The following is a 26099-nucleotide window of genomic DNA, read 5'->3' as shown; positions in this document are numbered from 1 at the left end:
GTGTGCTCCTCTCTCCACCAGGCTCAGCAGGGAGCTACAGGAAAAGGAGAAAGTGATTGAAGTCCTGCAGGCCAAGCTGGACACCCGGTCCCTCTCGCCCCCCAGCAGCCATGCTTTGTCTGACTCCCACCGCTCTGCCAGCAGCACGTCCTTCCTGTCTGATGAGATAGAGGCATGCTCTGACATGGATGTAGCCAGCGAGTACACACTCTATGAAGAGAAGAAGACTTCATCTGGTCACTCAGGTAGCCTCTACCGTCAGAGTGGCTCCTCCTCTGACTAGACTGAGAGGAGACCTTGGGATCCAGGCCTTATACTCCACTTTGGTGTATCATACTGAACAGAGAACATGGCTCTGGGACCAAGTCCCAAGCCCAGGCTCCCATAGCTTAGATCCTTGCTCTATTGATGACTTTATAAGTAATTGTGTCACTCAGTGTTCTGCCATCATGCACATGATGACATGTAATCCCGGGTGAGAAGATGGTGGCCAACCTTTAGTTCTCGCTCACTCTGTCTGATAGACCTCCTTCCTTGAGGTAGAACGCCTCATGTCCTTGCAGTTTCTGCTCAGTGGACCCTGAGTATCTGTGATCTTCCAGGGATGCTGCCACATCATCTCCTTCGGGGTTTCCAGGTTCTCCACTCCCTCTGTCACACTAAAGGTGGTTCCCTTACTGAAGGAGCCATCTAAAAATAGAAAATGACTACTGCAAATGGTCCTTGTCCTTAGGGCATTTCATGACAGCCAGGCTCTGGCCCTGGTACTCCTGGATAATATAAGGCCTGGGTTCCAGTTCTCCATAGAACACCAAACATTTTCTTTCATTCATGGGTTTTGTAGAGTCCATCCATCACTCAAGTCATTCTACTGTGTTGTCTTCTAAACCATCAACAACCACTGCATCTCAGGGGCTTAAGGTCAAGTCCAGCAACAGTCCCATCATCTTGCCAACTCCCCAGAACACCCCCAAGGAGACCCGCCAGGCCCATTCAGGTATGCAACAGACAATGGGGCAGGAGCTTCTTCTTTCTCTCTCAGCTGCCTGCTTGGTTTTCCTTCAGGGATAAGGGTGGAAACTGTTAGAAGCCTAAATCCATTACATCCCAGATACATCAGGGGGCCATTCTCACTCACCACCTCTGTCTGATTTCTAAAAACTGGAAAACAAGCACTCTGCAATAAGCTTTGATCTATGAACCGGTTTTGACCAATAGTTGACTAATCCTATTTAATAAGCATCTTAGTTTCTTTCTCTGACTCACGCTGGGGAACAAGGACAAACATTTTTATAGGATTACAACAGCCAAAGAACAGAAAGAAACTCACATCTATTAATCCCATTCATGGAACCACCTCTTTCCATAGGTGATGCAGCTAACATCATAGCTAAATGCTACGTCTTTTATATTACCATCAGTGGATTTATGAACGGATCAGTAGTCCATGATACATACATGGTGCAGGTCCCAGAGGCAATGAGAAGGGAGCATTCTCTTCCGTGTCTCAGCATAGTTGTCAGTGATTTCATTGATCACTCCAGAGATGGCAGAGAAAAGCCCGTCCCCACTTCCTGCCTTCCTCTTTGGCTGGCTACCTTCATGTAGTGTGTCAGGAGGTCTGATTCCTCAAAAGCACAGTCCTAGTTTATGGCACCTTCACTCATCCCAAGGGCAATTCAACCCCAGTCTTAAGGAAGAGGGGTTATGTTTCCTTTCTCTGCTTAAGCCTGGACTCTGTGATTCTGGGTCTGAGCGGGCAGCAGCTGGATCAAGAGCTCATGAAAGATGGGCTACTCAGGAGAGCACAGATAATCTGCCTAAAAGCTTTCAGCTCACACAGAGCCTGAGGTCAGGGGTTTTAACATCACAGTGCCTTCCTCAAAGATGTCTGGGATGTCTCTAGGCAGTGTGGGTGTCTGCAGTATCAGCACCATGGGCCCAAAGATGTATTGTAGATGTAGTCATGTCTTCTACATAAGATCTCCTCCTCAGGATGGTACTGATTTCTACCCTGCTCCCCATTGGAAAAAAAGACACAGATTAAAACATTAGATTTCCATAGTGTTTCTAAAGGTTTGGCTCCCCCATGGATCTCGGGGGGGGGGGAAGACTTTTAATTAAGCTTTCAAGTCCTACTCAAATATTTTATCATTCTACTACACAGTCTGTGTAAACTGAGTTGGTGGTGCATACCTTTAACCCAGCACTTGAGGCTAGTTGGGTACTGCATAGTGAGATCCTGTGAAGGGAGGGGGAGGAAAAAAAGAAAAGGAGAAAAAGAGGGGTCTGGGAAAAGGAAGGAAGAAAAACAAGACCATACTCCCTCTGGGAAAATACTATCAAAGTGTATATCACAAACACATATAGAAATATCACAATGAAGTCCATTCTCCTATGCAATTCATATAAGCTAATAAAAATATTAAATAGTTTTCTCAGAGGTTTGCAAGCCACTGTCTTAGTCACACTACCACGGCTATTTCTTGTTGTGTGAATGCACATATTACTTTGGATTTCTGAAGTTGCTCACAGCAGAGTCCACATTGTACCTACTAGTAACTAGCCTGCCCTCCTCAGGATGATCCGAACACAGTCACAAAAGGAGTTGTGGATGAGTAGGTAGTTTTTTCTCAGAGAGAAGGACTGATACCTCTCAAAGGGCCTTTGAGAAAATAAGCACAGCCATCCTGGTGGAGTAGGGGTGAGTCATGCCATCTTGCCTCTGTAGTCAGCTGCCTCCATGCTGAGCAGAAGGTATATATGCAGACGCCTGGCAAAGAGATAATGAGGAGAGACCCGCCAGACTGCAGGTCATTTCTTAGGAATAACATTTGGCCTTGTTGGCTTAGCCTGTACCACATTAGGTGCTGGCCACATGACAGGCCCACATCTGATCAGGGAATGATCTGCCTCCTCTGTTTTGCACCCCCCCCCCCCACTTCCTCTCTAATGATGTCTCCTTTCTCCCTAACTCTATTTCTAGGCTTTCATTTTCACTCCATACCCAAGCCGGCTAGCCTTTCTCAGGCACCAATTCACTCAACACCACCCAGCTTCCTGCCTTTCAGGCCCTCTGGCCCTCCCCTTCTTGGTTGCTGTGAGACACCCGTGGTGTCCTTGGCTGAGGCTCAACAGGAGCTGCAGATGCTGCAGAAGCAGCTGGGAGAAAGTGAGCCCTGCTGCCTTGGTGTGCTTACACGGCAGCCCACGTGCTGCTGCTCTGCATGGCTTTGGCTTGATGGGGATGGTGAGAAAACTAGGCATGTGTCACGGTGGCAGGTGGAGGGAAGGCTTGCTTGCTTCCTGCCTGAAGCGCATCTGCTGCTGTCTCTGGGGTGTGCTCTATCAGCTACAGGAGGGATTCAGAGACTTTGAACCTGGCGTTCACCGACTGCCAACAGAGTTAGGCTTGATGTGTATCCCTGGCAATCTGGCAAATGCTTTGTGGCAGAATGTATGCTTTGCCCTTGCAGGGTGACATAACTGTTAAAAAATGGCCACACGCATGGACTACTCTGTGGGGTCGTTATATCTCCTGCTGTAGACTGCTCTTAGAGAAGCAGAGTACCTGACATCTTCAGCTTGGGATGCAAAGGTTGATGTCGACATTCAGAGGTTCTGCCCCCAGACAGGAAACAGGACATGTAGGTGGATGGAGCCGTAACCACAGGCTGTGACAAACAACTGTTGTGAATTTTGTCCCCTGACCTCAGAGAAAAGGATCCTCTGTGCCTCTGTGTGCATGCACTGGGTGCCTTTTTGGGAGGTTTTATGCATGTAATCACTTTAGGTGTAGAAAAAAGGAACTACTTTGTAGTAATGATTTTTAAAGACAACCAGAAAGGGTTTGAGAATTATACTAGAGTCATATTCCATGCCTGAAAGAGAGCTTGAGTGAGCCAGAGATTAACAAGGAGATTTTCTACACCTAGAGTATTTATGGATCATATATCACAGTTTCTATCTGCAAAGGCCCTGTGTCAGCCTTTTTGGCGGGGAGGTCAACCCCAAAAATGGATAGTTTGTCTCATGTGCACCCAGCTTGATTTACAGAATCCACTGGACCATGACTTCAGGAGAGTTTGCTGACTCTGTAGGCTATGAAATCTAAGGGAATATATCTTCTATTATTAGCTTTCTCCAGAACATCAGTATAGGGCTTACCCAACAAGCCCGTGGTCTTGCCAGAGTCTCCCAAGAGTCCTGCGTAGTGGATGGGATTAGAGAAGACAGTTAAGACTCAAGGTGGGAGAGATGGGCTGAGAACCTGTCTTCTGCTCGTGGTGTGTGGTCCTCCCATACCTTTGTACTAGGGTGCAGATGCCCTGCTGCTTGAGCTATGTGTTGAACCCGGTGGCAACACTGATGGTTTTTTTTTACAACTATTCTCTTTAGGGACCAGCAGATGGGCTAGTACTTATGATCTAAAACTGTTCCACCAACAGTTCTGACGCCAGCTACTATGCCCCACGTCAATGGTGTGGCATTCTTTGGCTTCCATTTCCTTCCATCCACCCTTTTCCTTTATCCTTTCATGGTTGTCAACAGATCATTATGAAAGGAAAGAATGGAAGGAGAGCCCTGTGCATAAAATGGGTTTGTCTGTGCCTATTTGTGCCTATTAAGGCAAAATCTATGGTAGCCCAGGTGTGTGTGTGTGTGTGTGTGTGTGTGTGTGTGTGTGTACATTTCTTCAGGTGATTTTAGCATGTAGCACAATTTGAGAACCAGGTATAACTGAGGATAAAAATTGGTCAGTGGCTGTTGTACTAAACCTTGCTCAGAGTCTGAATGGATTGGAGGAAATGATGGACTCATTCCTGTTTGCTCAGAGGCAGCTGTCTGTCTATTTTGCCCACGTTGATAATCTTTGGAAGAAACCAACCTTCCACATGGTCTGAACTATGGCCCTGTGCGCCTCTTTGCACCCCCCTTGTCTGAGTCTGGGCTTTAAAAAACAGCAGAAATCCAAACTCTGTGTAGGGACCCTCCTTTCAGACACTCCCCAATAGGTCAAACACAGGCTACATAAGACATCACCTGATCTTGTCTCTGCTTAAGGGGCTCATGGGGCCTGTGGTTTCACAGGGTCTTTAAAAGCATCATTCTAGGAAAGAAAAGTTCCCGCCACCCTCCTTGGAACATGTTTGTCAAATCTTGTGTGTGTGTGCATGGGTGGGGGGGAATCCAAATCATAACTTTCCTTACAGGGTTTTCCTAACCCAAGCAAAGAGTTCTTCATTCTGGGAACACCTAACTGGATTTTATACCCATGTCCCTGAAGAAGGCAGGGAAAGATTGTAATGGTTGGCTTGGGGAGGGAGGGAGGGATGGCAAATCTAGGCAAACAGATACTCCCATTTGTGGGTGTGCCCATCACATTCTTTACCCCTAACTTTGGGATGACTCCTACTTCCAGAACTTTCCTGGATTCTATTATGAGGAGTAACGGTAGGGCCTAGTAGTGGAGCCCCTGGGCTTTTCCTTTGTGTATGCAGGCATCTTTCAGATCCTTCATTAGCCTTTGCCTCTGTGTTTCATGCTAGAAAATGCAGAGGGTGAAAGTCGGGCTTGAGGTTTGGAGCCTTCATCTAACTGATACCCTGTGATGAACTGGGGTACTGACATCCCCCATGTCCACCACTAATCTCCCTTCTCACTGATCTCGTTGTCCTTACTGGTTCTTGGCTTCTGATACCGTTCGTTTCTCACGAGTGTCTCTTTCTGCCCAGGTGTTAGCATGGCTCCCCCTGCCTCCACGGCTACAAAGCTGAGCAGCCATGCAGAAGCCAGCTCTCCCCGCTACCTCAACCCTGCTCAGCCCCACTCTCCTACAAGGGGCATCATAGAGCTGGGAAGGATCCCGGAGCCTGGGTACCTGGGTAGCAGTGGCCAGTGGGACATGATGCGGCCTCAGAAAGGGAGCATCTCTGGGGATCTGTCCTCAGGCTCCTCACTGTACCAGCTTAACTCCAAACCCACAGGTAATGCACAGAACTGGGACTTTCTTCAGTTGGGAAATGTGTAGATGGGATATGCATACTCAAATATGTCCCTGTGCACAAAACCCAGTCACCCCAAGTGGATGTGTATAACTGAGAAGGCAAATAGCATGATGTAGCTCACTTCTAACGGTAAGAAACCGACTTTCCAGGAGACACCCCGAAGTGAAAGGGTCTGCTTGTAACCCAAGGGTACTTCTTCTGGGTCCTTCTGGGTCCTAGATCTGCAGGGGACACCTTATTCCTGACCTACTAACACTGGTGTAGGGAAACATCAAGCATCAGCCCCTAGCTATTCAGGGTAGGTTGAAGACATGTGGTTTTTTACCTTAGGCCTTCTCTTTACATAGGAAAGAATCGATTTTGCTAAAATCCATCAAGTCATGTATCAATAAGAATAAATTGCATGGAAAAAAGGCAATAAGGCCTTCTTTGTCACTCCCCAAAACCACAGCCAAGAGGTGAAGATGCCTTGCCAGGTGATAGTTGGGCTCAGAGCTGTCAGTTATTTCTAAGTGATACATAGCTCCCTTTCACTGTGGATGAAGGCCCATGTAGCAAGGGCCCACCCTGTGCTCACAGAGCTCCCTTCTCCTTAAGCAAAGCTGGCTGTGTGAAAGAACACAGTGAGCAGAAGGAAGATGACCTCAGGGTCAGGGGCTGAGTGTGCACCGGCAGAACTCACTCACCCACCCTAGCAACCAGCCTTCTAACTTCTGCCTTGTCTTGGGATGGCTACAGGGGCCGACCTGCTGGAAGAGCATCTCAGTGAGATCCGGAGCCTGCGCCAGCGCCTGGAGGAGTCCATCTGTGTCAATGACCGGCTGCGGGAGCAGCTGCAGCACAGGCTCAGCTGCACTGCCCGGGAAAGCGGTAGGCAAGGCCTAGCCTCTGTCTTGACTGAGGGGACAGTCCATAGGAAGAGCCTCACCATCTCCTAAGCACTCTGATACTCTTTACTTCACTTGATTGCTGCAGTACTGTCAGATGCATCTGAGCTCAGGGACCCATTTTCCTCAGGCAAAGACCTGGCCTCTTGTCCTTAATCCCCTTGTATATAGCTGGTCAGTTCTGTGTCCTTGTAGATGGTAAGCACTAGTGGGTTTAGGAAGACCCATACTACCCACTTTCCTTAGGAGGCAATTAGTCCCCATCTCTCCCCCACCCCCACCCATGTTGTTATTTGGACTCTTCATACATGGCCCTTCCACACAGCAACCTCAGCTAGTTAGAGAGAAAAGGCCACCTGCACAATCATAGTGCCTGCATTGTGCTAGGGGCATGCAAAGATCGCATGCTCTGAGAACAAACACATAGCACCCAGCATCAGCAGCATGCTCCAGTTCATCCCAGTCCTTGAGGGCCAGAGATTTCTGCTGGGTCAGGACAGCATATCTTTGAGGGAATGGGAAGCATCTGTTACATGCGACATATGTGTTTTCTGGGACAGGCTCCACCTCTCACTTCTACAGTCAGAGCCTGGAGTCTGTGCCTCAGCTCTACAATGAGAACAGAGCCCTAAGGGAAGAAAACCAAAGCCTGCAGGCTCAGCTCAGCCATGCTTCCAGAGGTAGGTCGTGCAAACTACGGTTCCTTCTAGGTCTGTTTCTACCCTGGTCATGACAGTTGCCAGCCAATTGGGAAAGCAAAAAGAAGGCTGGTGTAGCAGCTACCCAGATCCAAGAGTTACATTGTAGCTAATCAGCTTACAGGACAGTGGTTCTCAACCTGTGGGTCACGATCCCTTTGGGGATGGAATTACCCTTTCACAGGAGTCACCTAAGACCATCAGAAAACACATTATGATTCGTAGTAGTAGCAAAATTACAATTATGAAGTAACAGCAAAAATAATTTTATAGTGGTGTGGGGGGTCACTGAAACATGAGAACTGTATTAAAGGATTGCAGCATTAGGAAGGTTGAGAACCACTGCCCTCAGTGATCCCAACCCTGGCCTTCAGGCTACTAGGTTCTGGGACTGAATGGTTCCAGGAAGCCCATCCTTCTGAAAGCCCACCCACACTGATCCAGATGGCTACCTAGCTATCATGTAGTTTGGAATCTGCCCCCTTGTACCTGCTCAGTGACTGGGGTCACAACAGCAGGAAACATGCATGTCTGTATCTTCTCATGCATCTCCTCACAAGTACAGCTGCAGGCAACTCTCTGGGTCCTGTTGTGCCATTCCTCTCCCGTCTCACTACACCCCTCACTCAGGTTCCCCTATGGTTCCCCGTCCTCTAGAACTTTCCCAACCCTACTTAAGGGTCGTCTATAAATGGGTATCATTTTCCATGTGGCCTGGGAAGCAAATTACTTTAGTATTAATTGACTTGATTAAACCAATATTTGACTAGTAACACATTATTTTCATTCACAAATAACTATTGAACAGCTATTAAAAGGCTAAGAGCAATATATGAAAGGATTAAGTCCAGAATGAAGGGATCCTTGTGGAGGCAAAAGGCAAGAAGAGATATTTCTAAGGTGGCTCCTCCAGAACAAGACTTGAGAGGCAAGGCCCTTGCTGGGGAAGATAACTAAGGCTGATGGGTGAGGGGGAGGCAGAGAGACTAACCTACCAGTGCATTCTGGGAAGAGAACAGCCTCACTGTTGAGAAAAATTAAGACACCCAAATGCATACACTTGCTGTACCCAAGCACTGGTCTCATATGAAGAGTCTCGCGACATAGACGATCTTCAAGAAGTTTTGATCAGAGAGATGTCCCATGGACAGAAAACACCAAATGTCCCAAGTTTCAAAATGATGACAGGAATATATTCTTAAAACCATAAGGAAGAAATCAGTGCTGGTCTTTGATAAGACTGAAAGTAGACAGTTGAGTGGCTGCCTATGAGCGCTTAGAAAATTCTGAGCTATAGGAACCTGCTGCTTTCCCTCAGAGCAAGGGCAGGGATGCTTGGCCTCTCCTGTGTTTGGGGTTTGACTTTCTACTGGGATTTAGGTGATGACATAAATACCCCTGTGTCCTGCTCAACAGGTCACTCCCAGGAAATGGACCGCCTGCAGGAGGCTCTGCTCTCCTCTCGATCCCAGCTTCAAGAGCTGGAGAAGGAGCTGGAGCGGCAGAAGGCCGAGAGGCAGCAGCTGCTGGAAGACTTACAGGAGAAGCAGGAAGAGATCCTGCATTTCCGGGAAGAGAGGCTGTCCCTCCAGGAAAAGGACTCCAGGTAGGCGGGGCCTTGATAAGAAATGCTCCAATTTCAGTGCAGAACTGATATGGACAAAATAGTAGTTTCCTCCTTTGGAAAACTCAGTCTCTCCTCTGCTATTCTTGTGCACAATGGTCACATTCAAACGACAGACTCCATTTTGGGCCAAAAAAGAAAAAAAAAAAAAAAAAAAAAGAAAAAGAAAAAAAAAAGAAAAGAAAAGAAAAGCTTTTGGTACTACAAGTAAAGAGATGAAGGCCTATTACAAAAGTTTCCATCTATCAGCGACTGGCAAGAGAGCATTCCCATGCTTCCCATTAGATACAGGACACCACTTTCTCCATAAGCTGATAGCTGCTATGCTGGTAGAAGCCCTGTCTGTGTCTGCCTGTCAACATGGAGAACAATGTAGGTAGGGCCACTCAGGGGCCTGTGACGTCATTTGTACTGATGCTCGCACTTCAGGCTAATTTACTTTGCCTGCCCCAGACCCTGTGAAACTGATGGCCAGCCCACCCCAGGAGTTGACACCTGGGGCTAAGGTTGGCTCATAGCTCATGTCCCCTGTGTGGTTCAGTGAAACCTTCCTTGCCTCTCCCTGGCAGGCTGCAGCACAAGCTGGCCTTCCTGCAACAGCAGTGCGAAGAAAAACAGCAGCTCTCCCTAACCCTGCAGTCCGAACTCCAGATCTACGAGTCACTCTGTAGAAATACTAAGACCGGCCTGAAAGGTATGAGGACCCTCTGCCCCTTCTCTGTAAGCCCAAGGGTGAGGCACCATTGACAGGAGCAGATCAAGCCTGGAGACCCTTGAGGACAGAGCACAAGAACCATACTTCACCTGCTTAAATGATCAAAAACAATTTAATCATGGGCAAGACTATAGCATGTTTTTATTTCAATAAAGATATGACCTAGTGCTGTCACTATCTGAAAAGACTTTAAATGTGCTAGAGGATAGACATGGTAGCCTGGGCAATAGGCATCTACACTCCTCCTTTCCCCATATAGAGAAACTGACTCAAAACCAAAAGAAAAAAAAATGCCTAATGAAATACTACTAATAGGTCTTACATTTCAAGTGTAGATTTAAACATTAGGTACTTGTTGAGCAGTTTTCCATCTGCTGAAATAAAAGTCTAATATGTGAGAATCTTAGTATATTTCTCTATTCAAATGGAGAAAGGTATGAGTTGCATGATGTTAATGAGTTATAAAAGGTGATAATAGGGCTGACATGTAATATGATCAAATGGAGAAAGGTATAATGAGTTACAATATGTTAACGAGTTACAGCAGGTTATAACAGGTCTGACATCAGGTAATATATGATCAGCAAAGATAAAAACAATTAAATACAAAGCTTGAAGAAAAGTGTCAGTGGTAGAAGCATGGTCTCTTTGTCTGGTTTTTCAAAGCAAGGGTTTCTCTGTGTAGCTCTGGCTGTCCAGGAGCTAGCTCGGTAGACCAGGAAGGCCTTGAACTCAGAATTCACAGAGATCCACCTGCCTCTGCCTCTTAAGTGCTGGGGTTAAAGGTGTGAGCCAATACTGCCTGGCCCAAAACTGAATTTCTTTTTTTTTTTTTAAATTTAAATTTGTAACAAGCTTGTTTTACATGTCAATCCCAGTTCCTGCATCCTTCCTATTCTCCCGTTCCCCCCACCAACACCCAGCCCATCCCTTTTCTGCTCCCCAGGGAGGATGAGGCCTCCCATGGGGGATCATCAAAGTCTGTCAGATCATTTGGAGCAGGACCTAGGCCCTCTCCCATGTGTCTAGGCTGAGAGTATCCCTCTATGTGAAATGGGCTCCCAAAGTCCATTTGTATACTAGGGATAAATACTGATCCACTGCCAGAGGTGCCATAGACTGCCCAGTCCTCCTAACTGACTCCCACATTCAGGGGGTCTGAGTTGGTCCTATGCTGGTTTTCCAGCTATCAGACTGGGGTCCATGACTTCTTGTTCAGGTCAACTGTTTTTGTGGGTTTCTCCAGCATAGTCTTGACCCCTTTGCTCATCACTCCTCCCTTTCTTCAGCTGGATTCCAAGAGTTCGACTCAGTCAAAACTGAATTTCTTAAAGCTGGGTCTTGTGTCCTAATTTGCCGAAGAGAAACTGAATTATAACTTGAAGTATAGGGAGCTCCCCAAGCTGATGAATAGCTGAAGTACAGAGCTGGAGTGCAGGGTGTCAGTCTGCCTGGAGGGGGAGCTGCTTGGTGCCAGAGGAGAGAGAAATCAGGGTGGTGGAAAGGGCAGCTGCTGGAACACAGAAAACCTAAAATCAAGACCAGAGTTTACTTTCAAGGAAGATGGGTCCATGTTGAAAGCAGAGTTTTAAGATGCAAAGTCTGAGAGTTAGGAGACCTTACTCTGGGGAGTGTCCTCGATGAATATAGAGAATTTTCTAGATTAGGAGACAAGGTGCGATTGGAGAGATAAAGGACAGCAATAGCCATGCTAATATGGAAGGGAGCAAGCTCATGAGGTCTCAGCCCTGAACAGAGAAGCACAGGCAGCTAAGGAATGACGAAAGAGGAAGGGAGCATGTTCCCCAGGGAAGAGCACACCAGTCAGTTATCCAACATCAAATGGTCAGCTCTGAAAACGTATGTGTATGAGTACAAGTAACATTATGGGGGCCAAGCAGTGTGTGTGTGTGTGTGTGTGTGTGTGTGTGTAGGCCATGATCTGGAGGGGGTGGGTTACATGAGAGGGATTGAAAGGAAGAAAGGGAAGGGGAGAAATGATATAATTATATTATAATCTCAAATTTAAAAAAATACAATAAAAAAGAGATACAGTGTTATTGGGAAGATAAAGGGCAATGGATGAATTTTTGTTTTCCAAAAACAAGCAAAAGTTAGTGAGAATTTGGAACTAGGGAAAGAGAAAGTCTAATGGACTTTATTTTTGAAGCCGCTTCATCCTGACCCCTTCCTGCCCCCCCCCCCCCACACACACACTGTGAGTGTATACCCCTCATGCTGTTCTCTTGGAGCATGGGTATTCTGGAGCTCATTTCAAATCCACTGCCACTAATTCTTTCCATAATTCTTTATTTTGAATGTCAAAATCCAGTAAGGTAGCTAAATTTTCAGGGTTTTCTATGTGTTCATTTGATGATAAAACATATCCAAGTGACAGGAGGGTGCTCAGTATCTACCTACTTGATTATTCACATAGCTCATGGCAGAAATAACTATGTGTTGGACTGTGGGTTAGATGCAGCAGAGCGGGTAGTGGAAGACACACACACACACACACACACACACACACACACACTGTCTAGGTAAAATGCAAAACTAATTCTGTCCTTCAAAATATAAGTGGCTTTCAGGTATTCAGAAATATCAAATTCTGGGCTGTTTATTAGCTCCCTTTATCCTTGCATGTAGAAATCCATGTGGTAAGTGGAGGTGAGAAACATGGAGAAATTGGAAATTCACTTAGGAATTATGAGTCCAGGTCTAAGGTATCTGCCTTCTTCTATTTCCTGGAGGCCCACGTGTCCCTGCTTTTCCTCTCTGCATATGGAATTCATCAAATCTCTCCTCCCTCTGACTTCAGTCTTCTCCAGTGCAGTACTTCTTGGCTTGTAGCCTGTAGGACAATTTTGTTTGTTTGTTTGTTTGTTTTATGAGACAGGATTTCTCTGTGAGGCTTTGGAGCCTGTCCTGGAACTCACTCTGTAGGCCAGGCTGGCCTCAGACTCACAGAGATCCTCCTGCCTCTGCCTCCCAAGTGCTGGGACTAAAGGTGTGCGTCACCACCACCAGAGGTATAGGATGAATTTTAACTTGGGGACACCGTCTGCTTATTTTCACCTGCCAGTACAAATGCCCTGTAGGCATGCTTGACTAATGTGACCCTCAGAGGAATTCCAGGCTAGCAACAGGCCACTTTGCTGTACTCCTGGTGCTATGTGAGAATGATTGTGTCTCACGGATATGTGGCCAAGCCCCTGAGACTCAGTGGGACACTGGCAGAAAGGAATGTCACACGAAGGGTTACATGGAGATGCATGGTCAGTTGTACTGTTTCTTCTCTTCTTCAGCTTTCAGCCTGGATTCCTGTCACCAGGTCCCCAATGAGTTAAGCTACCTGGTGGCAGAAATACGAGCTCTGAGAGGGCAGTTGGAGCAGAGTATTCAAGGGAACAATTGTCTGAGGCGGCAGTTGGAGCAGCAATTGGATTGTGGTGCTGGCAAAGCCAATCTCAGCCCCTCCTCTGTTAGCCAGAACGTCTCATCCAGTGTGGTGCCTGCAAGCACACAGCCACTCTTCCAAGGTAGGGAAAAGAGGAGCGGGGCCTCTGTCAGTGGAGATGTCTGTGGCTGATGAACTGTTCTGCCAAGTCAGGCAGAGACTGGAGACACTTTGACATGGCCTCCTGGGTGAAAACCTGGGATTCAGAAGCAGGCCTGTCTCCAGATTTCAAGTTTGCTATTTACAGGTTATCTGCTTTGGGCCAAGTATTTAAACTCTCAAATATTTATCTCTTAATTTACTCTATTTGCACATGGGACTGATAAGAAATATAGCATGTATGGGTATCTGTAGCATTAAATAATTGTAAGGGCCTGAAACAATAAGGACTGATTCCTCATATTTATGTGGTGCTTTAGAACTTAACCAGGTGTTCTCACATATACAGTTTCATTGAGATGGGTCATTTCCCCATCTCTATATTTCCCATGAGAAAATGGAGCCCTGAGACATTTATTAGACAAGCAAGGGTCACTAGGGCTCAGGAATCAGGATCAGGAGCCTGGGGGAGGGGAAGTCAGGATCAGGAGCCTGGGGAGGAGTCAGGATCAGGAGCCTGGGGAGGAGTCAGGATCAGGAGATTGGGAGGGGGAAATCAGGATAAAGAGCTAGGGAGGAGTCAGGATCAGGAGCCTGGGGGGGAGGGGGAGTCAGAACCAGGAGCTGGGGAGGAGTCAGGTCAGGACAGGTGACAGGACTTTGTTGCACTCATAGTCTGGATGATAACTATACTGCTGAATTGAAGCCTTCAGGAACCTATTCATCCTTTGGCAAACTTCAATGCCGGGGCAAATGCTCTCCTACTGAGCCCTTTTCTCTGCCTTTACCCAGCATCTTAACATCCCTACTATGCACATTTATGAACAATTATATTTTATTTGAGGCATTTTACTAGATACATGGAAAATTATATCCCAAATTGGGCTTATAAGATATATACCACTATTTTCACCTAGAAATGGCATTCTTCTGAAACATGCCCTCCCCAGATGAGTACAAATGAAGTGCTTGGCTGACTCTCTGTGTACTGGTTACCTGAGGTCTGTCTCAAGTGATGCATGTGCCACATGGCTCAGCGTGCAGCATGTTAGCAGACCTGTTTTGCTCCCTAGGTTCAGCAGCTTCCCCTCCAGTCCGGGATGTTGGCTTGAATTCTCCAGCCATGGTCTTCCCCAGCTCTTCTTGCTCTGCTCCTGGCTCAGACCCTGCCATCGTCACCAGGACAAATGGTAAATAGAGCAATGAAAAGACTCAGATGGAGATGGAAAATTACTGATGCAAACAACCCTTGGTTGGCTCTCTGCACATGCAGTACCTGTGCTGAGGTCTTTCTCGGTTTCTTGCCTGTGCACGGTATTCTGCCTTTCTTGTTCTTCTTCCTATGTTTTCCCTGCTGCTCTGGTTTTTCTTTCTTGTTCTGTCATTGCTTTGTTCTTGAAGGGGACTCCTCTCTATTCAGCTGTTTTACTTCTGGGTTATCCTTTACCCGGAAACTTACTCTTTAATAGTACCAGCATACTTCCCTAGTTAAAAAGTGTCATAGTGTTGTTGTTGTTGTGACAAAGTTTCCAGAGAAAAGCAATGTGAGTGAGAAAGGTGTTCTTCTGGCTTCACCAATGCAGGTTACGTTCAGTCATGGCAAGGAAGCCACGGGTACTTACGGGAGCTGGTCACACACATAGCATCTGGCACAGCATCAGAGAGCAGTGAACACATGCATGCTAGTGCTGATCACATCTTCCCCACTTCATCCAGCTCAGGATACCCTGTCTAGGGAATGATTCTGCCCACAACGAAGATGTGTCTTCCCACATGTGTTAATGATTTTACCGCAGGCCTGCCCAAAGATCCACCTCCCAAGCAATTGTCTGCTGACAATCAGCACTACCACAACACAGTAAGATGTGTCAACAACAAAGTGACATGAGAATAACCATAAACATGTAGAACATAGACTGCTCTGTGGACTCCACCATCCTGTATTTTTGAAGGCTGACTTTGCTTCTTGCCTCTTTCCTTGTCCCTTTGGAGTAGAGTGAACTGAAGTTGTTAATGATGTATAACAATGGATCCTATTTTGTTTCTTTGCCAGAGCTGTGTTCAGATGATTCTGCAGTGATGAAGAACCCTCCCAAGCTGGAGGGTGATGCTACTGACGGCTCCTATGCCAACAAGCATGGCCGACATGTCATCGGCCATATTGATGACTACAGTGCTCTACAACAGCAGATTGGGGAAGGCAAGCTGCTGGTTCAAAAGATACTGTCTCTCACGAGGGCAGTTTGCAACATCTTTGGACCTGAAGCTCAGGGCACAGAGGTAAGAACCTGAAGCTCTTGGGGACTCTCTTCCTGACTTTACCTTCTTTGCATAACCCTTACTTCTCTGGTGTACATCTCCCAGCCACTGAGAAAGTGTCTTACGTTTATTCCAGTCAGAGCCTTTTCTGTCTCTCATCTTCACTCTACTACAGATAATGCTAACTTGATACTCTGCCTGAGAACCCTGGAACACCCTGTGTTTTGCAACAGAGCACTAGTAAGATGTTGATGTACCATGCCACCATCTTTGGTAGCATATCTGTAATAGAAATGCTGGCATGAAGCCATGTCCAAATAGATTAAAGTCAGACCTGTGGACTGGCATCCACATGAACTTGCACATATGGAAGGGTAGTAAAGCTGTTAATGCAAGGTTCCCTGTAGACTGAGCAGAGGAGGGGAGGCAGCCAGCAAAGCTCTTCAGTGTGCTTGGTAGTCAAGAGGGAACAGGCATAAGTGACAATGTTGTTTGAGAAACTGGCCACTCATGGATGCTTGCATAGGGCAGCCTTAGTCTACAAGGACCCACTACTGAAAAGCAAGATATAGTTCCTTGTTAATATGCACATTGTTAATAAGCATAGTAAGGTACCACAGACACATGTGAGGTGCTGTCCTCCATGACTGCATTACAGATGAGGAAGGTTCAGTTTCATAGAGGATGTAATACAAGAATGTGTTTTGAACACTAGTAGGACATCCTGGCAGAAGGGTTCCAGGCAAAGGGATCAGCTGTCCTGTAACTGTAAGGAAAAGCCAAGATTTCCAGCAGGCCTGTGTCCTGTGCTTGTCCACACAGGAAGCTTGAGCTCTGTGGTTGGAGCAATGGGATGCCCCCAGTGATATCCATGGCTACCGGTCCTCTTTCCGCAGGTACCAGGTAACAAAAGCATCCGTGAGATGCGGAGCAGCGCCAGTGCTCTGAACCATACCTTGGAAGAGTCAGCATCTCTCCTCACCATGTTCTGGAGAGCAGCCTTGCCAAGCCAGCATGGGCCAGGACTGGTAGGCAAAGCGGTAAGTGGCTGGGTCTTTGGCTGGTTAAAACCTGCCTTTTCCATGCCAATATGTCCCTATTCCCAACTCCTTCAGCTTTCTTGATGGCCAGGGGCTATATGGCAGTTGGAATGGACAGGCTCTTCATGGAACATCCTAGAGGGAGACCTCTGAGCCATCGTGGCTCCCTCATTGCAGTTCTGACACATTCTTTTCCCACCTTCCAATTCTTGATGAGACGTCCAGGAAGAGGAAAGAATATAATATTGGAAGTAGACATAATCAGCCTTGACATCCAGATATTTCCAGTTCTTGTACCCTGAAGTTTGGCTGAGATGATCAAGAAATCTATTGACACTATGGCACTCTTCCTCCACCCCTGAGGTCCACCTGATTGAAGGGTCATAGAATGTCACCATGAGCATGAAAGCCTTTTAGCCATGCTCTGTTTGTGTCTTTAGGTCAGGCCTGGGAAAGCCAGCTACTTCTTGGAGTCCGCTTGTCTCTCCAGAGGGGTGTGGTTGGTACTCTTAGACAGAGGAGTTCTAGCTGCAGATAACTTTTACTGATGTCTGTGGACCCAGTTATGCTAATTCAAGGTGTTTTCACATCTCCACAGTGGCAGATGTTTGCAAACTTTCCCACTGTCCTCTTCAGATATAACATCCCTAAACTCCTAAGTGTCACTAGAGATAAGGAGTTACAGAAATTCTATGGGACTGAGCAGAGCTCTTGCTTGTGGTTGGGGTTTGGTGTTGGCCTAGAATGAAGTTCTGCCCAGCACGCTTTGGTTTCTTCATGTCTTTCTGGTCCTCAGCTATCTTCACCTGGGATTTGAGAATTTGTTGTTTGTTTGTTTGTTTGTTTTGAGACAGAGTTTCTCTGCATATTTCTGTCTGTCCTGGAACTAGCTCTGTAGAACAGGCTGGCCTTGAACTCAGAGATCCACCTGCCTCTGCCTCTTGAGTGCCAGGATTAAAGGTCCATGCCACCACTGCCCAGATAAGGTTTGAGAGGTTTTAAATGAGGGAATTCAATACAAAATGTAGAGAAGATGGTAGCATTCTGCTCAACTTTTAAGAGCTGCATTCAGCCTTGTGAGTATTGTCTGAGTCTATCCCTCCTCCTCAGGGACAGCTGATAGAGAAGGAACTCCTGGACCTGCGAGCCCAAGTATCCCAGCAGGAACAGCTCCTTCAGAAAACTAATGAGCGACTGAAGACAGCCAGGCAGAAGAAGAAGAACATGGAGCAATACATCGTGAACCACCGTAGGTGTCCCCGAGGGACACACGGGAGGGCTCTTCCAGACACCCCATCTTGCAGAGATGAGTAGTGACCAGAAGGACTCAGGAATGTTGAGGGGAGACACTGATGAGTAATGGTGGGTACAGAGGGAGGGGTGTGGCTAGCAACAGACCACACACCAAGTGGCAGGGAGTGTTTTAGGGTTCATGTGCTAAGCAAGCCAGACTTGGCTGGCAATTTCCACATTGTGGGGCTGTTTTATGTTTCCAGTGACCAGGACCCATGATGTCTTGAAGAAAGCACGGACTAATTTAGAGGTAAGGACAACACTGTAGCACTCAGCCACAAAGCCTGCCCTTGACCCACTACTGTCTGTCATCCTGTTCACAGGGCCCCTGGCTAGCTCTGACATCCTAAGAGGTTTCTGGTCCAGTGTAGGTCATGGCTCCTCAGCAAAGCCCACCCTGCCTCACTCCCCAACCTTTCTGCTTGCCTTCATTGTGTTTTCATCTCTCCCTTCCACTGTAGCGCTGTGTGTGTATGTGTGTGTGGGTGGGTGGGTGGGTGGGTGGGTGGGTGTGTTGGAGAAATACAGCACAGGTGGCTCTAGAAGGCAGAGATATTTGGAGTCTGCCTATGAGGCCATTTGTGCACACTGGAGTTTCCTAAAGGACTCTATGGAAAGTAAAACAAAGTAGACAGAACCTTACAAATTGACCTCCGCTGCCATTGCTGAAGGTTTGGAGTGCCCTTGCCTTTAGAGATCCTAGACGATCTTTATCCAGTCTCATTGATAGACAGTAAAATGTGAAAATCAGCACTGCCCTTAAGGGGGAAGGAAGACTTCCTATCCCTGGCAAGCATTCTCCACGGTTTCCTCAATGCTAAGTGCCAGTCCTTTCCCGGGAAACAGTGTGCAGGGAAACTTGGTGTATATGATGTGGCATAAAGATCAAGAACTACTCTCTGAACATAGACTGGACACTACCAAAGCTGCCGAGCAGATGCCCAAACATCTGCCTAATTGCATCTGCCTTGGTGCAGGTGCAGAGGCCAGTGTGGAAGGGGTTTGGGCCCTGATGTCGCTCACTCTTTTGTCTTGGTCTAATTCCTGCCTCTTCTTCTCTGATGACTCCTTTCTTTCCCGAGCCCCTGTAGCACAGCACTTACAAGATTGCCTCCTGTCCCAGCAAAGGTAACCTAGCAGCCTCCACCACCGCTGGCCCAGCCTGTGGACGCTTGCCTCTCTATCTAGTTCCTAGACCCCTAGGGAGGGCCTGTCACTAACTGGCTGTGTGGCTTTGGCTGGCCCCTTCATCTCTGAGCCTGCTGCCCCAAGTCTATAATGGTAGAACCTGCCTTAGATTATCTCCGGGGCCCTGGTGACTATACCCTTCTCTGATACCTGGGACATGCACTTACCAGGGGGACTTCCTGCTGAATGTCCCCCTTTCTACAGGGGGCTCCTTCTGTGACTGTTCATCTCTTGTTCTGCCCTCCTTTCTTGAGAGAGATAACAGGCCCTTTCGGTTTCTGTTTGTTTGGTTCAGGCTGCTTGATTTGGAGCATGAAGGGAGAGTGATGGGGTCTGGCCACAGCAGTGTAAGCAGTAAGAATCTGGGGGTGAGAAAGGCCTCAATCTAATCTGGGCTTTGGGGGCTTCTCCAGGCTAGCACTCCCCACCCCTGTGCTTGCTCTCCTAACCAGCTCTCAGGCTCCTGGCTCCTGGCTCCTGGCTCCCAGCACATGTGCCTTTCACTCCAGCCTCCAGCAGGGTCTGACCACTCACTCTGACCAGGTTTGTTTCCCTCTTGTCTGCAGGTGAAATCCTCAAGGGCCCGTCCATGCACCTCAGCCTTGTGACCCTTGCCTTCCAGGAGCCCCACAAGAAGCAAAGCCAGAAGCCCTTAAAACAGCAGGAAGGGTGGGCCTGCCCATCTCTTGTGCAGCTGCCTATCTGCTGAGGAATACCTGGTTCCACTCCACCCCTGCTGGAGGTCCAGAAAAGGGCTCAGAGATGTGTCCACATGGGACAGGCAGGCAGGCAGGAGAGTGACATCCTGGCTGCAGTGAATATGATTAGCCAAGGCCCACTGGGCCAGCACTAAGCAAAGCTGACGTAGACTGCATAGAAGGCCTTGCTTCTAAACAGCCTCAGTGGCACGGCGCCCGCCTCGTCCCAGTTCTTGCCTCAGCATCTGTCCTCAAGACGGCCAACTCAGGGGAACTAAGACCTCGCTGCACCACACATAGGATGTGTAGTTCCAACATCAAAGCTCCTCAGACCGTTGTAAAAGCACACTACTGAGTGGCAGCACCCTGCTGGACAGTGTGGGGGTTCTCAGCAAGCTCCCCTCACAAACCCACTCTTGACCCCGGCCAGCCTTATGGGCCAAGCCAGGTAGTACTTTGGTCCATACCACCACACTGGAGTTCTTCCAGTCTACACAGCAAGCATGGTGACTTTTGGGTGCCCCATGCTCAGCCTAGCACCTTCGGTTTCTTATATGATCTCAAGTTGAATTGGCCCCCTTAAATGTGCTGTCCCCTATAATTCTAACTTCCCTCAGGGAAACTGGGGGCTGGTGGCCACATCATGCCTGTTGAATGTCTAGCATACTGCACACCTGTACCTCTTTTGACAGCATGGGCAAGGCCTATTCTGTATTGAAGACTGTGTGTCTTCACAGTGCTCATAGGGTGTGTATAAATGTATAATACAGATATATATGTTGCCATAGCCATGTGTTAAAGGCCATACTGTGTAGACAGGTGGGTGAGAAAATGCTACGCAGTTTCTGATGGCTATTAAAGCAAACTGTGTATAAACAAATTGCTTTCCTCTGCTTCCCGCTGCTGTACCAGTTCCTAGAACAAGGATATAAGAATATGAAAGATGTGAACTGCCGTCGGGCATCCCCATGTGTGTGCACCTTCTCAGCTGAGGCCCCCTGAGCACGAACCCTAGTTCCCCATGAGACCTCATTTCCACTCCGACAAGACGAAAGAAACAGTCATGAAGCAGGAAAAACTCACCAAACTGCAGGCACATGCGCACTTTAGTGGGAAAGGGACCACTTGCAGAAAGATAGTGGTTCATAGAACAGCTGCAGCAGACGAGAAAAACTTCAGTTCTCCTTAAAGAAGTTAGGGGTGAACAACATCTCTGCCATTGATGAGACGACCATGTTTATAAACCAAGGAAGAGTGATGCGTTTTAACAGCCCTAAAGCTCAGGCTTCAACAGCAGCACACACCGTCACCATCATAACACATACCTTCACCACCATAACACACACCTTCACCACCATAACACACACCTTCACCATCACAATACACACCTTCACCACCATAACACACACCTTCACCATCACAGCACACACCTTCACCATCACAGTCACAGGCCACACACCTATGATGACAGGCATGTCTCCTGCATCCTACACCAGCTTGGGGTAGTCTGAGTAGAGGACATAGACTGGTGAATCTCTGCCAGTCTGAGGATGGAAAGCATCATTTACTGCTGGAGAGGATGGTGGTAATGAAGTCCTAGATCTGGTGGAGAGTTTTCATGAGGCTCCTAAGAACCAGGCAAACTGAACTCAGGTGACTTCTGAAGACGTTGAAGCTTGCATAAGTCATAGGAGCTGCTATTTTATATAATGACTGCTTTTGAAAATTCTTTCATTTATGAACCTGATAAATCCAGAGCTCTAATATTTTTAAGCCCAACCCTCCCTGGATATTGTAACTATTTTCAGTTTTTGCTTATACATGGTTAATTGTTTGCAGCAAATTAAGCTGAAAAAGCCTGGAAATAAAATTTGAAAGGGGGTTAGTAAAATTCTTTGTCTAGTTAGAAAAACTATGAAAGACAAGCTGTCATTAAGAAACCTAGAAGCAGAGCTGGAGAGATTGCTCGGTGGCTCAGAATTCATGCTGCTCTTGCAGAGGACCCAGGTTCAGTTCCCAGCACCCACAGGATGCCTCACAGCTACCTACAGTGCAAGCTCCAGGGGATCCACTACCCACAAGGAACTGCCCCCAGTGACCCACTTTCTCCATCTAGGTCCTACCTCCTACCCTGTGCTACTTCCCAATGAGGCCATGATATTATGAATCCATCGAGGGACCATTACTAGTTACATCAGAGCCTCGTGAGTCTCTGTAATTGTGGACACACTCAGTGCTCCATTGATCTCATCATTCTCAGTCTAAGGATGTTGACTTTGCAGGGGAGTAGAATTTCGGTCACTGTGGGCATGGCATTGTAGGAAAGAGGGTGATCTTCATCAGAGGTACCTAGCTTCAGTTTCACAGAATGAGTGACTTTTAGAGATTCAAAGGACAGCACTTGGACTGTGGTTAACATTTCCACACTCAAAATATGCAGACATTAGGTCAAAGTGTTCTCACCAAACACATGCACACATGTACACACACACACACACACACACACACACCACTGACAATGTAGACATACTGGGCTAGAAGATGGCTCAGTGGGTAAAGTGCTTGCTGAAATAACAACCTGATTTGATCCCCAGAATCCACAGGGTAGAAGAAGAGAAACAAATACCTCAAGTTATCCTTTGGCCTCCACATTCATGCCCACAGGCACACATAAGTAAGTAAGTAAATGCACTACAAATTCAGATATACTAATAGCTTACTGTAACAAAAGTTCATTAGGTATATACATATCAGAGTAGGCATACTGGAAATATATTCAAGATTACTAAATATTGACAACAGCATAAAACTACGAGCGGTATAAGTTCATATTTTCATATGTTCAAAGGATACAAAAGTCTGCATACTCAGTGTGGGGTTTTGCTATTTGGTGTGTGTGGTTTTGTTGTTGCTGTTGCTTTTCATCTATTTACTTTTCCATGACATCAGGCCAAAGGTGTAGAAAGAGGAAATTCCTCTCCTCTCCATTTTAGCTTACTAGGTGACAAGTGACTATGGGCATGCCGTTCCCACCATTGCTTTGTTCCCCGTGGTCAGACTCATTCTGCAAGCCCCACTAAGAAAACACCAGCGCTGAAAGGCCATGCCATCTTTGGTTGCAGCATTGGAGTCCCTGCAGGCAGTAGTCTTCCTTGATCCTGAAACCTTAGCTGCTCTGACCTTGTGATCTGTGCTTGCATAAACCCCTCCCCAGTCATTCACCTTGGCAAACTAGGCCCTGATCATTTATTGTTACCCAGAACTCTGAAACTCATCACCATCATTAACGCCAACTCACAGAATCATCATGCAGTATGACCCTTCCATCATCAACATCAACACACAGAATCATCATCCAGTATGACCCATCCCCCATGTGTGCGTTCACATCACACACATCTTGTCTTCAAGCTTAGGTGGGCCACTGCCTTGAAATGAGCAGAGTGGAACCACTCGATGACTATCTGGCTATTATTTAATCAGAGGAAAATTGCGCTATCTGCTAAGCCATCTAGCATAACCAAAATCTTACCCCACCCCACCATCAGGTTCCACTACCTCCAGTCCCTAAGCCAACCACTGTGAGTGGCTTTTTCTCTCTTAAAGTGCACGCCTGAGTAGTCCCTATTGGAATGCTACAGCTTCTATGCAATGCATGTCGTAACCATTGTAGAGATGAGGACAGAGAAGGAATGAATCAGCTTCCTGCCCAGAATACAGTCAGTGTGTGGAAATCTGGAAAACTTCTATTCTTAGACTTCATTCACTTCAATTAGCTTCCCATATTAGTCTTCTACTAGGCTGCTGCCTGCTGTCCAGATGTGAGCCACATTAGAAGGGGAGGCAAGAGTGGGTATGCTCTGGCCTCTACCTAAGGTCTTTCTCCTCCCTCCTCCCTCTCAGTCAGGCCTGGTCTCTGAAGGCTCCAGATGCAGAGTAGACAGGATAGCAGGTCAAAGGTCACTTGCCTGGTGGAGTGTCATATGAGCTGAACGCCTGGAGGCAGCTTGGGGTAATGAAGGCCTGTGGCCGCTTCACCCAGCTGAACTTTAGGGTAGGATAACCAGCCACCCTGTGCCCAGTCACTTGCTCTTGGTGGCCCTGACTGAAGGCTGTCAGGGTCACCCCAGGTGAGGAGGTCCTTTAAATACTGACAGAGGAAGAAGGAGGCCTCTCTCCCTTCCCTTAACTGCCTTAACTGGGTCAGTTATCGTGCCTGAGCTTCAGTTGGAAAACTGAATTCCCTAAGGTAGGACAGAAAGGGAAATACATAATTAAAACCCAGTTAAAAAAAAAAAAGTCTATTAGAACATTGACATACATGCTATGAGACTGACTCCTGAATTCTTCAGAAGTTCTTGCCACCATACAATAATTTTGATTGTTAATTATACCAGACAGTGTGGGTCCTGGAGACCTGTAAATTGCAAGCATTCTTGTACTTTGTAGGGTTTTTTTTTTCCTTTGAATACTACCCAGCATTCTCTAGAGGAACAGAATCTATAGAATGAATACATATGTGTACATGTGTAATTTATTAGTTCCGCTAACTTTAAAATAGTAACTACAGCTGTCTCTCACCTGAGGGACTGAGAACGTGTAGCTGAGGTTGGGTGCTGTCTTAAGGTTTCTTTTGCTGTGAAGAGACACCATGACCACGGCCACTGTTATAAAGGAAAAACCTTTAACTGGGCTGTCTTATAGAGGGTTAAGTCCATTTTCATCATGGTGGCAGGCAGGGCAGCACAGAGGTAGTCAGTGATGCAGAGGTAGCTGAGAGGTCTACATCTTGATCTGAAGAAGAGTGAGCCACTAGATCTCGATTGAGCTTCTGAAATCTCAAAGCCCTTTCCCAGTGACACACTTCCTCCAACAAGGCCACACCTCCTAATAATGTCACCCCCTTTGAGCCTATGGGGGCCATTTTCCTTCAACCACTACAGGTGCTTCAATAGTCCCAATCTGGTACCAAAACTTGAAGATATGTCATTCTGTAAATATGTTTCTCTTATTGGTTAATGAATAAAGCACTGTTGGCCAATAGGAAAGCAAGATAGGTGGGACTAGGAGACAAGGAGGAGAGAGGAAGGAGTAGGGAGGAGATCCAAGATGGAGGATGGAGAGAGAAGAACACCAGCCCCTCTCTTCGGTAAGATAAGGCCACACACGTAGAAATACTTAGATGAATAGAAATGGGTTAATACTTAAGACAGAGCTAGCCGATAAGAAACTAGTAACTGGCCAACAGCATTATATCAAATACAGAGTCTCTGCATGTTATTTGGGGCTGGTGCAGCAGTGGGTCCAGGCCGGCAGGGACTCTAACAGTTCCAAGAGAGCAGTTGGTCCTTGGTTCATGAAGGAAGTCTGGAAATGCTAGTTTTGACACCAGGAAGGAATCCGCAGCTGCAGCAATGTAGTAAAGCAACGTGGTCACAAGGGAGAAGGCCAGACGCACAAAGGACCGATGATATTCCTTCTGCTGTACTCTTCCTGATCTAGGCTGCTACCAGAAGGTATATCCAAGCTTGGGATGGATCTTCCCATATAACTAAGGCAGCTAGGATAGCTCTTCAGTTGAGGATTCCTACGCAGGTGATTCTAGCTAATGGTGAGTTGACTTTAAAGCCATCACAACTGTACTGTGTCCACCTGCCTTCCTGACCGTGAAATCCCTAAGGTGAAGTAGATGGGAGCAGTACGTATCTTTGACTGAGTTCCTACTATGTGTAAGACGGCAGGTAGATCTGAGAAGGTGGGTGATCCCCCAAGTCTGTGTCCCACTATGTGTGCAAGCACCAGAACAACACACAATCACTCTGGAAGGCAATGACGTAATTGGGTGGGTTGAAATCAGTTGAGTCGACCCTCTGTTTTAACCCTGTCATCAAGCATGAGAGGCAGGCAGGAAGAGAGTGAGGCTGGGAACCATGGCTTCACTTTCTTGGCTTCCGTGTTCTGGTTTTTACAAGACAAAGACTCAGCAGGAAAGGTCAGTTCGGCTGCTAGGTTTACTGAGTGTATATGCCAAGGTGAAGTCATGAGCACTTGATCAACCAGACTGGAAAGCCGGCCTCTGCAGTCCCACCCATCTTTCAATTATACTGCTTCCCGACAGGTCTGTAGATAG

General features: G+C 47.1%; 1 protein-coding gene and 1 pseudogene across 1 annotated transcript in view; both read left to right on the top strand.

The window, feature by feature from the left end:
* Positions 1 to 20841, top strand: part of LOC127233008 (myomegalin) — a 185086-nt gene extending 164245 nt beyond the window's left edge. The window contains exons 33-48 of the mRNA XM_051199341.1: positions 22 to 245; positions 845 to 997; positions 2987 to 3172; positions 5736 to 5987; positions 6747 to 6878; positions 7456 to 7575; positions 9010 to 9199; positions 9787 to 9911; positions 13241 to 13474; positions 14565 to 14681; positions 15545 to 15771; positions 16647 to 16790; positions 17901 to 18039; positions 18287 to 18333; positions 19175 to 19211; positions 19838 to 20841. Coding sequence (XP_051055298.1) covers positions 22 to 245; positions 845 to 997; positions 2987 to 3172; positions 5736 to 5987; positions 6747 to 6878; positions 7456 to 7575; positions 9010 to 9199; positions 9787 to 9911; positions 13241 to 13474; positions 14565 to 14681; positions 15545 to 15771; positions 16647 to 16790; positions 17901 to 18039; positions 18287 to 18333; positions 19175 to 19211; positions 19838 to 19980 — 2470 coding nt within the window. The 3' untranslated portion in view covers positions 19981 to 20841. The remainder of the gene's footprint in view (positions 1 to 21; positions 246 to 844; positions 998 to 2986; positions 3173 to 5735; positions 5988 to 6746; positions 6879 to 7455; positions 7576 to 9009; positions 9200 to 9786; positions 9912 to 13240; positions 13475 to 14564; positions 14682 to 15544; positions 15772 to 16646; positions 16791 to 17900; positions 18040 to 18286; positions 18334 to 19174; positions 19212 to 19837) is intronic.
* Positions 20842 to 20990: 149 nt separating this feature from the next.
* LOC127232973 (transcription factor BTF3-like) lies at positions 20991 to 21742 on the top strand (annotated as a pseudogene).
* Positions 21743 to 26099: the final 4357 nt, after the last annotated feature.

The sequence above is a fragment of the Phodopus roborovskii genome, unplaced genomic scaffold, assembly GCF_943737965.1.
Source record: "Phodopus roborovskii unplaced genomic scaffold, PHOROB, whole genome shotgun sequence".
In the NCBI taxonomy this organism is placed as follows: Eukaryota; Metazoa; Chordata; class Mammalia; order Rodentia; family Cricetidae; genus Phodopus; species Phodopus roborovskii.
Note: the sequence above shows the minus strand (reverse complement) of the source record. Positions and strands in the feature narration are given on the sequence as shown.